A 15,743-nucleotide genomic window follows, 5' to 3' on the forward strand; every position below is an offset into this window, starting at 1 on the left:
GCATTTGRAGAACTTACTGAGGTGTGSRSTGGCTTTAATTTTCAGTTGRAAGTCTTATTTATTTGATCAAATGATAGGTTTTCATTTTCTGGGCAGTAAYAATCTCATTTTTCATTTATTTCTTTGGTGTTCTTTTTTCATCTCCTGTTTTTGAAAATAAAATACTGTATATTTATCTGGCACTTCTCATATTGTTATGCAGACGTTTCCCATTCATAGCATTTCCTTTCTTACTGTTCTCTGAGGGTATTCTTAGTACTTACAAATCAAAGGAAGTGGATCTCTGTGGTTGAAGGAAGTRGTCTATGGTAAATTATTCCAGTGCAAGTATAATTTTTTATGATGGGATTTGTATCTTCTTGTCTTCTTTAGAGGACATCAAGATAATACAGCTCAATAACAAAAGAATATTGTATGTTATTTTGAGTTATTTTTTGTTGTGATGCTGTAACGTAGTGGGGAATGATCCATTTTAATGAGTGTTGCAGGAACTTGAATGGGGTTGCATGGAAAGTGCAAATTCTCCTATTCCACAAGTCTTAGAGATGATTCTTCCCAACACCGATTAAATTGGTTGATGTATTTACCACATAAGAGCTATTTGCACTCTAAGGCACTTTGAATATGCACTGAATGCAGAGGGTTACCTTTCATTTAACTGGGACTCAAGGAGGCTGTTGGGCWTTAATTTTTCTTTTCAGCCTGCAGTTTGTGTTTACTAAAAGCCCATCTTGGTATTTAAACAAATTATTCTTTGAAAAATACACTGGAGTTATAAGAGTTCTATTTTGCATTTGCACAGCGGCTCTGCCATCTTGGCCAATCAAAATAATTAGATATTTAATGCAGAATGAGATGCTTAAATAGTCTCCTTTCAGTCCCCTGAGGACATGATCTTGCAGGTGTGCTCACACATACAGAAAAAATAAAGCACAGGAACTGCACATCCTTTCATTCCAGTAACAGCGTTGGTATCCTCTGCTGACACAGCAGAAGACCAAGTCTTGGCCTTTTTCCATTGGCTGAAGTAATGGTTTAAAAACACTCCACAACTTCATTATCTAATTTTGAATYTCTGCATCTATTTCTGCATGTGCAATGAAATGGCATGTTTCCATCTTATTTTCAGTTCCCATCTTAATCTAAAATACTAGTGACTGTTTTATGGCATGGAAGATGTAATACTCAGACTGAGGACCATTTCAAGGTGGCTACTTGCCTACTCCTCTGCCAAAAATAGTGAAATCACTATTCCCTCCTCCTTTGCAGGGATGAAAGACAGATTAATTTTTTTTTTTTTAAATCCCAGTCCATATTCTAAGGATAGTGATACCTTTTCTTTCATCTCTGTGTAGTGCTACACTCTTTAGACACTTAATATGAGATGACAGGCAAACTTCCACCTCCTTATTTATTTTTTAATTTATTTATACTTTTTAAGAAAGGGTTTGTCTGCAAAATATTTYAATCTTGTATTTTTCTCTGTGGRAARTATTTTTCTTATTTTCCTGACTAAGTGAAAGATTAATTTGAYACTTCTAGCTTATCTTTATTATTAGACTAATTTCAGAACATGCACCTCAAATAGAAATCATTGGTCCTTTCTGTTTTACTAAAATGCCACAGCAGAGCGTTGTATGAGTAACACTTCTTTTTCATCCCTTGACCAGGCAAACAACTTATTCTCATGCAGTCTCTGAATGCCTTTCTTTATGTGTCATTCTTCACACTTTTTAAAAATTATTTTTCTTTYRYTTATRTGYTTCTTTATTTATTTGATAATATAGAACATTCCTGGAGCAYTGATGCTTCCTTACACTTGTTTTCTAGATTTGGGTGCTAACRTGATTTGGTTAGACCTTTATGCTTTAATTGGGTTCCTTCATGTTTTGATTTTAGAACTGATAATGGGTAAATCCAGCTTTCTTTCAGAGGGAGATTGTTAAAAGTTGAAGTGATGTTGGATCCTGTGGCAGTGTGTATTTATTCTTCAATACTTTGCTCACATCCTTTCTGCACTGCTGCCTGCTGGGTCATTTTTTTCAGTCAAACATAACCAATGAAGACACAACTTTGCATTTTGAAATTTCATAAATAATTCTTGCTTGATGAGGTATTCCCAACCTCCATATAAGATGGCTCTGTAACCTCCAAGAAGCATCTCTCTTTATTACCTGACCAACTTTTCAGGTTTGTTTGGAGCTCTGTTTAATGGCAGAGAGTGATTCCTTGTGGATTCTATTATTAGGGACTGGAGACTGGCATTAAGCAGTAAGATCACCAAAACCAGGGATCATGGGTTTTAGTAGTCACCTATGCTTTAAAAGCTCCGTTTGGTTTTCATGTCTTTTGTACTGTTTGGGTTTCTTTTACCCCATCCTTTCAAAATGCAGGAATTTGTGTCTTGTTTATTCNTTCTTTATTTATTTGATAATATAGAACATTCCTGGAGCATTGATGCTTCCTTACACTTGTTTTCTAGATTTGGGTGCTAACGTGATTTGGTTAGACCTTTATGCTTTAATTGGGTTCCTTCATGTTTTGATTTTAGAACTGATAATGGGTAAATCCAGCTTTCTTTCAGAGGGAGATTGTTAAAAGTTGAAGTGATGTTGGATCCTGTGGCAGTGTGTATTTATTCTTCAATACTTTGCTCACATCCTTTCTGCACTGCTGCCTGCTGGGTCATTTTTTTCAGTCAAACATAACCAATGAAGACACAACTTTGCATTTTGAAATTTCATAAATAATTCTTGCTTGATGAGGTATTCCCAACCTCCATATAAGATGGCTCTGTAACCTCCAAGAAGCATCTCTCTTTATTACCTGACCAACTTTTCAGGTTTGTTTGGAGCTCTGTTTAATGGCAGAGAGTGATTCCTTGTGGATTCTATTATTAGGGACTGGAGACTGGCATTAAGCAGTAAGATCACCAAAACCASGGATCATGGGTTTTAGTAGTCACCTATGCTTTAAAAGCTCCGTTTGGTTTTCATGTCTTTTGTACTGTTTGGGTTTCTTTTACCCCATCCTTTCAAAATGCAGGAATTTGTGTCTTGTTTATTCAACTGTACACATTGGCCTAAAGAAATAATGCCTTGCGCTTTTTCTGGCAAATATTTTTTTTTTTCTGGATTCATGGATACGTGTGTGAAAAGTGTTTTTTGACTTGACTTGTCAAAACTTGACAAAACTTTCCTGAAAATACTGAATTTCACCAAAACCAAATATTCTTTAAAAAGTTAGCAAACCAGAAATAGTTCAAAGCAGGAGTTTTGAGCCACATTACTACTCTATGGATGACTGACTGACTTCCCTGAGCAATGCATTTTGCCTGTATAATTGAACACAGTTTTCCTTTCCTATTGCASTCAAACTCTTCTTTTTTTCCAAGTTTCCTAGAACACTCAGTAATAGCAATGCCAAGACAGACCAAGGTTGTTAGCCTGCTGCTGTATCATCAGTAGTGGACAATAACAGGGAGCATATAGAGATGGGGCTGACGTGTAGTTGCTGCTTCGGTATTGCTAGTATGTTGCCAAGGGTGGTGTCCCCTCATTTATTAGCCTTTGATGGCCTGTTCTTACATCAATTTACCCAATTACTTTTGAACCTGTGATAATATTTACTACTCTGACATTTAGTGCTAAGCTTTTCCAAACCTTAAAAGTGATGTATTGTGTAGTGTATGTTCTTGTACAAATGRCACTATTTCTTCTAATGGTGTGACCATTCCTTTGAATGTATTGRTCAGTCCAGTTCACTCACATTTTTTGCCACTCATCATTTCAAAGCAATGTCTTTATGATCCCCTTCATTAGTCACTGAGGCTGCAATGTCTTTATTTCATTTTAGATAGTGCAGCAGCTCATTCTGTACCTGGCATCATTTAGTCACTCTTCTCTCTCTTTTCCAGATCCCTCCATCTCTTTAATAGAAGGGGGAAATGCACATGGTGTTGAAGTGATACTAATGATTGAATGCAKTCTCAATAATTGACTTCTAATTTATCTTCAGCTTTTCTAATATTTGATCTGATTTTTTGACTGCTAATGGACTCAATGCTGACATACGAAGAATAAAATTTTCGGTTTATCTGAACAGTAATAATAATAACTTGGAGMTTGAGATTGTTTGTACCCATTAAATTTAGAGGCCCACCCTTCTTGTACTGTTTTACTGCTCTGACATGAGCTTTRTGACTCATGAGCTATAATGGTGCTTAACCCCTTCCTCCTGCTTCATTATTCGAGGGACTAGTTGTTCCTGATGTAATTCTTCCTAATACAGAAAACAGTACTGTGAAAATGCTAGTGGTATTCTTATTTTAAAAAGGGAAGAAAAAGTCAAGTTAATTAAACTATTACAAGATGACAATATTTGGAAAGCTTTTGTTTTATTTTTACCCAAAGGCTAATGTTTTCTTAGAGATTTGATTTTGAACTCTCTGGGCAATCTCTTTTTCTATCAAAGCAGAGCAGAACACAGCGTGTTAATTAGGCCTATTATAAAAGATGCTTGCCCTGGGTTGATTCTGAAACAGAAAATCAAGAGGCAGCAGAGCATGACGTATTTGGAACTGACACTATTGCCTGCAGCAGGGACTGCATTCATAGATCATATGTTTGCAAAGATGCAGCRAAGGGGGGCTGAAGAACGGCTCCAATTTTAAAATATTTAGCAAAAGGGTGTGTGGCCCTGTTGGAAAGGCTGAATGCCTCACTCATGCTTGGCAGTATTTGTGGCCACGAGACTGTGTCTGAAGGTTTTAATTAAAAATACAAAATGGGTGTTTCCTTTGTGTGGTTGTGGTTTTTGGTCTTTTTTTTGAACAGTGGTGTTCATAGCAGCTGAGAGTCTTTAATATGATAATGAGATCCTGAAGTCTTAAATTTGATCATGGCTATGGGTTTTAGGTTTGTGAATAACATACTGAGGCCTCARAAAATATGTCCTCAGTAATTATTAAGCACGTTTTAGAGATGGTGTAAAATTGACAGAACTTCAGTATCTTACTTTTAATTTCTTTGGAGGTTAAAAATGGTGAAATAAAATAAAAGAAAAATGTAGTGCCAGGTGAATATGGTTCTGCAGTCATGGTCTTAACACTGGTTTTAAACTTTAGTAAGTAGCATGGTAATGAGAATGTCTTATTTTACTTTTAGCTTCTTAAAATGAAGATACCACATGTCTTTTAGACTTGATTACTCTGAAAGGAAAAGTAGGTGACTTGGAATAAATAGGTATTTTCTTGGTTTTTTTTTTTGCAGGGGTGGTTTGGATACACTGTAGTAAATTTTGAGCCTTTGTGCATGATGTGAATAAAACAGTTTTATAGTATAGTCACTCTACATAACTGTCAGTGGTTCTCTTTCACATGGCTTAAAACAGAGGCAGGATTAGACAGCTGCTTCAGGATGAATATTTAACAAAACACAATCATTCATCTTTCMAGGAAGATAAAACATCTTACTGAAATAGATCCAAAACAAAATGAGGAATTAGACTTGGATGCATCTCTTAGGTCATTGGAAATTTTACTCCAGGCAAGGACGTCTCCCTTACATGGGTTTACATATGGGTTCTCTCCAGAACACGTTTTTCTTTTCAGCTATTTCCCATTAATTGATCTTTCATGATCATCTCTCTCATATTTGCAGTGGCAGATCTCTTTGAGAAAACAATTAAAAGCACTGTAGTTTTGGAATAGTTTCCAGTGTGCACCTCCTGCTGTGACTGCCGGCACAACCTTCTTTCCTTCTTTAGTCATGTGTATTGGTCAGAAGTAAAACAAGACTGTACAGGAGAAAAATAATACCTTTGCAGGCCTCTAAAATAACTGAAATTCACTAAGTCCTTAAATAATGAGTGTAGAAAATGTGAAGTTATGTACAGGAGATAGACARAGAGCATATATTGACAGCTTTTCTCAGTGCATGGAAACCAGGAAGGTCTGCATCTTGCAGATTTAAATCTGGTAAAGGTGTTGATTTTCTATTTTTCCTCAAGTGGCTGCTCTGTTTTTTTTTTTTTTTAATATCAAGTTTGTAGGCTCCTTTGGGGTAGGAATTCCTAGTATAGTTACAGTGAGAATCACACTGGTGAAGGCCTTCACATTAGGTGCAAGAATATATGAAATTTTCATCATTTTCTTACAAATTATTCTTCTGTATTTGTTTCTTTAATTTGCTGTAAAGTGTGAAGTTGTTYTATAATGGATATACTGTATTAATAGTTTGCTTCATTTTAGAGTAAATGTGCATATTCTTTGTGATGTTTTAAATATCCTTTACAATGGAAATAATCTTATTCATAGGCAGTTAAGTTGAACTGAGGATGTTAAATCAATTGCAAAAAAAATTTATTGCTGTTCAGTACTGTCTATTTAATGGGCCATTAGGCCTGGCTATTCTTTGTTTGAGTATTGGATAATAATAAAAGAAAGCAAAGGAGTATTAGACACAGTTGGGCCATTATCTTGCTACAGATATATATGAAATTTAAGGTGATACCTTGATCCTGTAAAGCTACCTGTCCTCATATGCTTTTTCATTTTATTAAGGTTGTAATTGCATATGGCCAGTCTTAGATATTTATAAGAAATAGGTCTATATTAGTGATGAACAAATAGATTTGTGGAAAGCAATTGAAATGTTCTGAAATCACACACAGCCTTTAAATGTTAATCGATTGTTTTCCAGGAATAAGTAGGCATAGGTTAAAAGTTCTCAAAAATGCTTAATATTCTATGATGTTTAAACATGTGAAAGACTGTAGTTTTCATAAGACAGGATGATCAGTTGTGGAACTCAAGACTTCTTAACAGAACTTCAGTCATACTCCCTTTCTTTCCTCTCAAATCAGACTGATTGTTATTAGCATATAATGGAGATTTCGTTTTATGACATCTCTATATTTTTACCGATTTAGCCTTCATTCAGCATCTTTCTAAATTGCAAATACTGTGGCAGGAGGCTAGCTGAATCATAGTGATTCCAGTAAAACTTGACCTTTATTACCCAAAGGAATGGAAAAAGTAGGGTGAGACCTTATCCCCCTAAACTGTGAGGTGTTTTCCAGATGTTTGCTGTCCCTCCCTATCTTAGCAAATGGCAGTGAGCTTGCTGAGATTTCTGCTTTWCATAAATGCAGCAGAATAAATTTAGACCTGAGATATATTTTTATGTCATCTGTGAGTAAATATATACACAGCCTGTTGCCTCTGAACTTCCTTGCTCATTACCAGGGACAGTAAGACATTGACCTGTTTTTAGGACATGTCCACTCGTAATTAATGCAACAAAGGTGTTAATAAAAATGCTACTATTAACAGTTGTGTCTGGTACCACTGGTATTGCAGCCTTTAAGAGCACTGCTGTCATCTGGCCAGCCCCYCTCCCATGGTGATGTTGCCTGCTGTTCTCTGTCACCTCCTGCCCTGCYCTGTCACCCTGGGCTGTCACAGCTGCCTTCAAACCCCTGGCAAGGGGCCACGGTGGTCTCCTGCAGCTTCCTGTTCATGCTCCAGGGTCAGCTGCAGTTTTTARCCTGTGCTCTGCTTCATGCTCTGCTGGCTGAACTGGTTAACTGCTGGTATAGGCAAAAGGTGAGACCTTGCTGTGTATGTGCTCTCAGTGCAGGCTGAGAATCACATGGCAGCTGTGGGGGAAGCAGCTGTGGTCGGGTGATGCACAAGCCAGGTCCCAGCACTGGTTTGGAGCCTTCTCTGAAACTCTGAAACCCTGCTGTTGTCACCAGGCAGACTATCCTGACAGCTCTGGTTAAGGCAGGCAAGGAAGCAGGATAAAACCTGGGTGCAAATCCCTGCCTTGAGTCTAGTAATGAAGTAATTTAAGCTTTACTTTCCTTTTGATGTGAGTATCTGTCATGCAGTAATCATTTGAAATAGTGCTCAGGGCACCCGGGACAAGCTCAGGTGGGCTCTCTGGGGCAGCAGTTCTGTTTGAGAGTCAAGGAGGAGATTCTGAACCAGTCTGTAATGCTGGGAACTGAACATTCCTCAGCACTTCACTGACCCACAGAATCAGGGAGCACCAAGAGCACAAAAATGGACAGATGTGACAGACCCAAAGCTCATGGGAGCCTGACAGGGAGGATAGTCTGGGTATACTCGACACGGGAGCCTGAGTGCCCCAAACTGAACTCTTTGTAAAAGGTATCCGTCGTTATCCACTCACTGTTTTGTCTTTGGGATAACAGAGAATCCTGGGTAATATATCCATCTGTCATTTTTCCAAAGACAAAAATTTTAATCTCCCATTTTCAATTTTTTAGGAATGCTGTGCATTTGCAGTTTGGTGTGCTTACATGCGTGCCTATATAAATCAAAGGCTGTTGGTGCCTTCTTACACAACCAAAGTACCCATATAAAAAGATTCTGATATATTCAATATGTGCAAATAGTATTCAAATTATAGGTCTGGTATAAGCAAAAGTATTTGTTTCTGTTTCGTGGTTTGTTGGATTTTTTGCCTATAAAAGAGGCTATCATATTTAAATGAGGTGAAGTGTTACAATACGCCTTCATTGCTCAGTTGAGTCAGACAAAAAAAATTGGATATGTTCCCAAGGGAGAGCATACTTTGAAGAATACACTGGTATACTCTTTAACATTTGTTCTTCACTGTAGTTTATATTTGCTTGAAATACAAATTATTGGTATTTTAATTGGCTAGATACCTTTATTTGAGAATGGTAGTCCAAAAGTTCCATTGGTTCTATTTGATGGAAATAGGCTTTCTTAATTTGCAGGTCTGTGTTTTGTTTTAATTCATGCTTTTAGTGTTTCAATTCAATTCCCTTAAAGGACTTCATTACAGAAACAATTACTTTTCTCACAAACCTGTGTTACTTATTTTTCTGAAGTAGTCTCCCCAAATAAATACACAGTGATATCTAAAGGAAATACATATTTCATAAATCCCAACTAAATATGCTGCAAACACTAAAAGCAGTAAGGGTGGTGATGGAGTGTAAGTGGCACAACCTGAAACTGAAGTTCTACTTGGAATGATGCTGGGCTTGCTAAGCCTCTCTCAGTCCAGAAAAGTGCTGCTAGGACTGGAGGAGGGCGGGGTGGACAGGTTAGCAAAGAGTAGATCTGGGCATGGGGTGTAATTTACAAARAAAGTGTCCTGTTGTCCTAGTGGAYTAAACATAGTMTCTTAAAAATTACATGGAGCTCAACAAACTGCWTAAGATTTCATCTCTTTGAGAAAGCAAAGCTGTATCTGCAGGAAGCATCGTGCACTGTACTCAGCTTGGCATTCTTTCAACTGAAAACAAAGTAGGCACAAGGAGTAGGTGAACTGCCAAATAAAGATAATAAACAGGAGCTCTTTACAGCAAGTTTTTCAGATATTCATCTAGGTATTCAGTCTTGATGAACATTTTGAGGATTTCAATTGGGGATGAAGGGGAGTTCAGGCATTTTGGACMGAAAAATACTCTTGCATGAATGATAATTCTTATTAAGTACAATAAAGGAGAAAAATAGCATAAGACATATAATGATACCAAACATTAAGTTTCATGGAGTTTGGCATTAAGGTAAAAGAAATCAGTAGTTTTTCCCTAAATGGTTGTTYAAATTGAAGCCAAATGAATGCATTTCATTTGTTTCATATGGGAACTATTGCAAAGCAGTGCAAGAGAGTTGGATCTGCTAAAACCAAAAATCTCTTCCATCTCTCTGAAAAGCATTCCCACTTTTGAGTTATGTCTGTTCAGTTCCCTTTATGATGGTAGTTTTGAACTTAACTATCCATTTAGCAAAGRAGAGGGCAAGCCAGCATTGAAGGGATTTGAAATTATATATTCTGGTCTCATGAAAATTTCATGGTTAAAATAAATAAATAAAAGCTTTCRAGAGTGAATTGCTGTGGTTATCTAAGTGGTCATATCTTCTCCTCACTCACTATATCCTCATAATAAACAGCTATTGATTAAATTGAGGAACCACATGGTCTTTAGCACTACAGGTGGRAGGTGGTTTCTGGCCAGAGCTGTAGTACGGTATGGTATATTTTATGCTTTCTCTTTCTGTTGCCCCCCCTTTTCTTTTTATGTCTGTTTTTTTAATCCACACATCATCAGATCTGTTTGTGTTTATTTTTAATGATGGGATCTTTTGTGGGCAATGATTTTTCACTAGAAACGGAGACATAAATATAAATGAAACAATCCGCAGATAATTGAAACTGGTTTTTTTTCTTAATGCCAATGTTTCAATTCAGTTTGCTTAGATATATGGAGTATTTTGACACAGGTAATATTTAGAGCCGTGATACGAGGCCTGGCAGAGTAATATTTGGTTCTGGTAAATTTTCTTCCTGTTCAACAGCACTTCAACCAGTTAAGAGTTTGTGCTGTTGAAATAGATTCAAAAGACAAATAGCAAGCTATTGATCAAAGACCTCCTGGTAGAGATAAATCCAGCCTTAAACCTGCATAAACGGTCTTGTTGAATTTAGCCTGGCTATTTATACTGTCCCATCATGCTGTATTTAGAGCTAAGGGTTTGGTGACAGGAGCTGAAAGTTTGTGATCTGCTTTAGCTTGGAGGATGAGATGTGCTAAATGAAACATTAAAGAGTTCTTCTGTGCTTTGTTCTGTCCTAATGCAAGTTGTCAGGGGCTTTTTGTTGTCTGGGTTTTTTTGCTGGAAAAAGAATAAATTWATTTTATCGTGAACTCAGTCATTTGTGAATACTTTAAACTAGAGCAAATATTTTCTGCAGTTACATTAAAAATAGCATGTCCTARGGACAGAGGAAGCAGCTGTGTTAAAGTATCTGCCTATTGCTACATTTTCAGGATTTCTATTAATGATACGAAGTCAGTTGAAATGACATCCATTACATATTTGTCCAAACAAGTGGAGAAGAAAAATAAAACAATGTGGCGCTAGAGAATCCATTAGAATGGTGTATCTCTGCCTGTCTTTCCTAATTAGAGGAAYTGATATCTATATTTTACTCACAGCTATTTCTCTAACACATATACATCACACTGGAAAGCGCTAAGACTGGAAGGTTTGCCTGCCTGATGCATGTTGTTACTGATCTTTACTGTTTTGTGGTTCATATGTATGCAGATAAAATTTGCATGCTCTGAAGGATGCATAGYGGTTTTTAAAATTATACTTTCTTCATGAAAAGGAGCAAAACTATTCCCCTACTGAGTAGATAACTTCATTCATTTAAGGACCATAAATACTCCTGCAATAATGCAGACAAATTTTCCCAAAGGAGAAGATGACTGTAAATAAAGTGGGTGATGTGAAAGTCTTTATTAATGCTTATRCTGTTAGATTCAGCAAATGCTACTCTGCTATGTCATAGGTTACAATTTTTTCTCCATAGATTTTTGTTTACAATTASCGTCAGCATACAGCTTGAGCCAGGACTGAATATTAAGGTACTAGAAATGAATATAGCATGTGGTAATCCTGTTCCATACCTTGTTCACACTTTTGTGTCTTTTGTTAACCTTTGTTTTCCAGGTATCTCATAAATTTCTTTCTGTACAGGTCCATTACAACACAAATTAAAAGTGGGTCTTGCAAAATACTGTATTTTATMATTATATTTCATTACTATTTTAATAATTACTAAAATCTAGCTWTTCTATTTGAAACATCTGTACTAAAAGTGGAAAGGTCTCCAGTTTTAGTAATTTTTTGTCAACTGTCTCTCTTAGTTTTAGACATGGCTCGACACGTTCCCCTGTACCGAGCTCTGCTGGAATTGCTCCGTGCTATTGCATCCTGCACATCGATGGTGCCATTACTTCTTCCCTTGTCAGGGGAAAGTAGTGAAGAGGAGGAAGAACAGTTGGAGTCACAAGCTTCTGTTGGGACTTTGTTGGCTAAAATGAAGACCTGTGTAGACACCTATACCAACCGACTGAGGTATGCACTTTTATCTGCCCTAACCTTCATTTAAACTGTGTTGTGTGGTTGTGGTTTAGRAATGGTACTCCCCAATTTAGTGCTCCCCCTGAGACTCTCCAAAACACCTTGCTCACTCCCACCTTATCCTCCCCTTGTGGTGGGCTGGAGARGAGAACTGGAGGCACAAAATGTAAAAGTCACGGGTTGAGATAAGAACAATTTACTGGAAGCTGCAACGAGATAAGGAAACAAACAATAACAGCAACAATATTATTAACAAAAGTGTACAAAAGAGTGATTCACATGCAAAAATGTTCACCATGGAGCTCAACCCAATTGCAGCTATACCACACTCACCCCTCCCTCCAGCTCCAAACAGGCATTGTCCAGCTATTCCCTCCAGCATGGAACTTGCACCACCCAACTGCTCCTTCAGTTGACCAGAAGGAAGCCCTTCATCCCAGAGGAGAGTCCCTTTCCCCTGCCCCAAAACCGTCTGAGGTGGCATAGAATAACCTCTGGGTCCTGGCCCCCTCCTGGATACTGCAAAAATGAGCCCTGTTCTGGCTGGAACAGGACATGTACTTTTATCTSTTATGAATATAGAAGTGAAAGAGGATTGAGTTGTGTATATTTCTCTGAATGGATGCTGCCATCCAGAGTGAGAATATACCGTCTGTTTGATCTAGATTTGTACTTGGATGTGTCAGTCTGGTTTACTGTACTATTTACAGGGAATGGATTGGGTATGACAGACATAAGTTGGTAGATTTGCATACTCTTGTGATTTCATTGGTAACTATAAATGTTGCAATGCAAATTCTAATTTATTAATTTTAATAATTTTCTGCTTCTGGTTATTAATTGRTTTCTTGATTGTGTTTACTTGCTTCCAATTTAAAGACTAGTTAAGAAATAATAATCTGTCCTTCTCTGCAAAATTTAGCACTGTCCCTAAGTATATGCTGAAACATCATGGAAAGAAGGTAAATACAATGTCAGGAAAAGGTGTGTGGAGAATGTTCGTTCTCCCACTGTTAYCTCAGAATTTTTGCCAACCATTATYCGAGAGACTTYTTGAGTAGGAATCTCATTACTGGGAACTCTTTCTAGTAACTTCTGATAAACTGGACTTTACCCATAAATTTCTCTAATCTTTCWTGACTAAGACTGCAAGTCTTGCTTATCAAGAATGTAAGGTACATGTAGTGGGCTTTTTTTTTGCTAGCTTAGTGCAAAAGAAACAGAACTGGGAAGGACAAAAACCAGTTCTTTATGYTGTATACCCACCTAAAAAAGTCAGCTTGTGCTTGCTGGCAATGTTATGTCTATCATAGTGTATGTAATCTTCTTAAAATAGAAAAGATATTTGGCTTCTGTGTAATCCATTTCCAGTATCTGTCTATGTAATTCTCCACCAGAATCGCTGACTGTTTTTTCTTTGATAATCTGGTCATCCATTAGCCTCAGATTTAATGGTCCTGGAAACCTGTATCTTTTCATGTCACTTCCCCACGCTGAAGTCTAAAAAGTTTCTTTATGAGAATGGCACATGACTACTGTTCATAAGCTCTTTTCAATTTCATAAAGTAAATACTTTAGAAGTAAGTAAATACTAGAAGTAAGTTCTTCAGTGCCAGCTTAGGATCTGGAAGCAAAGAAGAATTCTAGAGTCATAATCAGTGTTATTTTAATATTAGATAGATTTGATAAGAATTCTGTGGTGGGTTCTCTGTGCAGTATCTGTTCAATTTTCTTGTATCACTTTAATATATCAGCACAGAAGGAAAGCTTATCTTCTCCTGGTTGGTTTAAACATAGTGCTGTTTGTCTTTAAAGCAGTGCTTAGACAAGGATGAAAACACCAAGAGCCTGAACAGCCTGGAATCACTGGGGTGGAAGGTTTGAATTCTCAGCATTTTAGTTGAAGGTGTGCCAGAAATATAAGCAAGTGTTGGCATGAATTTCTTAAATSGGACAATCTGCTGTTCATTTTAGGTCAAATTGGCAGAACAACAACCCATAATTATGGGTTCTAGTTTCAAAGGCAAAACATCACATCCTCTGAGCAGCAGACTTGTACGTCTACCAAATGTCATCTCCATGCTGGARTGGGAGTGTCCACTTCGATCGAGATTTAAGTGGAACAGTTTTGGTTTTGGACTCCAGTTAGCATTGGATTTCCTTTACTTTCAAAGGCCATAGTATTCTGTTAGAAAACTGGAAATTTCTGGATATTGGAGAAGACATTTAGGTATAAGACGATTTCTTACAACTATTTGACTGCTAGGGAGTCAAAAGCCATCAGTAATTGGAGAGCAGTCAGGCTGGTTAATGGGTTGCCACAAGGGCTGAGTTTGAGACATGAGCTTGCTGTGATGGCTGAGCCATTTGCTGCAGAGAGCTSCTGATTTGTGGCAGAGCAGGCTCAKTGGAACCACCATCTGCTGSGTAAGCTTCATGGCAAATGGTTGATTCTGGCAAAATGAGATGATGGCTCATTTGTGTGTTGCATTATCTAGTGAGCTAAAATTCCTAACTATGCTTCATGGGGATGCTGGAATACAGCCAGGTAGGCATTTTCCTGCTATGGCTTTWTATTGCCTTCTCTGCTATTTTGGAGAACTTCTATGTGAAAGAGTGCATTTTGCAAATAAAAAATATTTTCTTCAGAATTGGGCTCCAAGAATCGAGGCCTAATCTGTTTTAATTTATTTTTCTTTAAAAAACAACGATCAGTTCCTTCTGCTGGATAGTGAAGCTTACATTTGGAGCTGATGGTTGTCTGAATAGAGCAGTCCTGCAGCCTCTGGTTGGGAATGCTTCAGTTTAGTGTCTGCAAATAGTGCTTCAAGCCCCAAGGTGCATTAGGTGGAGCCATCTGGGATGGGAGTTACCAGCTTTCACCAGTGGTCATTTGCAAAGGCACAATCCCTTGTTTCTGTTGTTTGTTTTACCTCATTTTGGGAGATTTGTTTAAGAACATGTGAATTGCTAGAAGGAACAAATATGGAGTCCATGCAAACCCAGGGTAGTTTTATCCCAAGTCAGTGAGCCCCGGTCTAAAACTGAGCAACGTTGTGCTATAAGCGCTGCCCCTGTGGTGCACAGGGGCTGAATGGTTCATTGGCTTTGCTCTGTGAGTGCTTTGATAAGGGTATCATTCTGGGCCATCACATTTACCTCCAACTATCAGGCATGGGTGAGTAAGTATTAGTATTGACTTTGAAAATTAAAGTTGCCTTGGGAGTGTATAATTCATTATTCGTTTAGCACAGCGTAAAGAGAAGGCTGTCATCTTCTAGCACAAGCTAAATTAATGGCTTAAATTATTAGCATGTACACTGCTGTCTCTTCTAGCAARTATATTAGTGACTGTCATCCCTTTAAATAGGAGTTGACATTTTCTCTGCTTTTTCTTCAATGGCTGAAAAACTGTATGGAGAAGTTTCTGTGTCTAAATTAAATATTCAGCTCCTCCTCCACTCTGGAAATTGTAGCATTTAGATAAAGGTTTTTCTTGCGTTAAAGCTCAGGAGTTTGATAAAGCTGATAGATATCTGCATAGATTTCTGTGCAGGCTGATAGTGTGCAAGGAAGGAGCTGAAGCATCTTACTGGCTTTATCACTTCRCTTTTGATATTTCATCTCCTCCTTCACAGTTTTGAGAGAGCCGTAAAGTTCCCAGCCACTCCCTCTCTTGAGCTGGGGCCCTAGTGGTGCCCACTGGTGTATGACACAGCTTGGGGAGAGCTCCCTGAATCCAGGCAGGACTGCAGCAGATGACATCAAGAAGGGAGAGTTAAATTTTGTCAGCTAATAGTGTGCT

General features: G+C 37.7%; 1 protein-coding gene across 4 annotated transcripts in view; it reads left to right on the forward strand.

Moving 5' to 3' along the window:
• The window catches only part of BIRC6 (baculoviral IAP repeat containing 6), a 168,957-nt gene that overhangs the window by 135,655 nt on the left and 17,559 nt on the right, over positions 1-15,743 (forward strand). For all 4 annotated transcript variants that reach the window (XM_057383649.1, XM_057383652.1, XM_057383651.1 and 1 more), the window contains one exon: positions 11,722-11,932. In XM_057383649.1, the coding sequence (XP_057239632.1) occupies positions 11,722-11,932 (211 nt within the window). The remainder of the gene's footprint in view (positions 1-11,721; positions 11,933-15,743) is intronic.

The sequence above is a fragment of the Malurus melanocephalus genome, unplaced genomic scaffold (genome assembly GCF_030028575.1).
Source record: "Malurus melanocephalus ecotype Western Australia unplaced genomic scaffold, MMel_1.1 scaffold_649, whole genome shotgun sequence".
Classification (NCBI taxonomy): Eukaryota; Metazoa; Chordata; class Aves; order Passeriformes; family Maluridae; genus Malurus; species Malurus melanocephalus.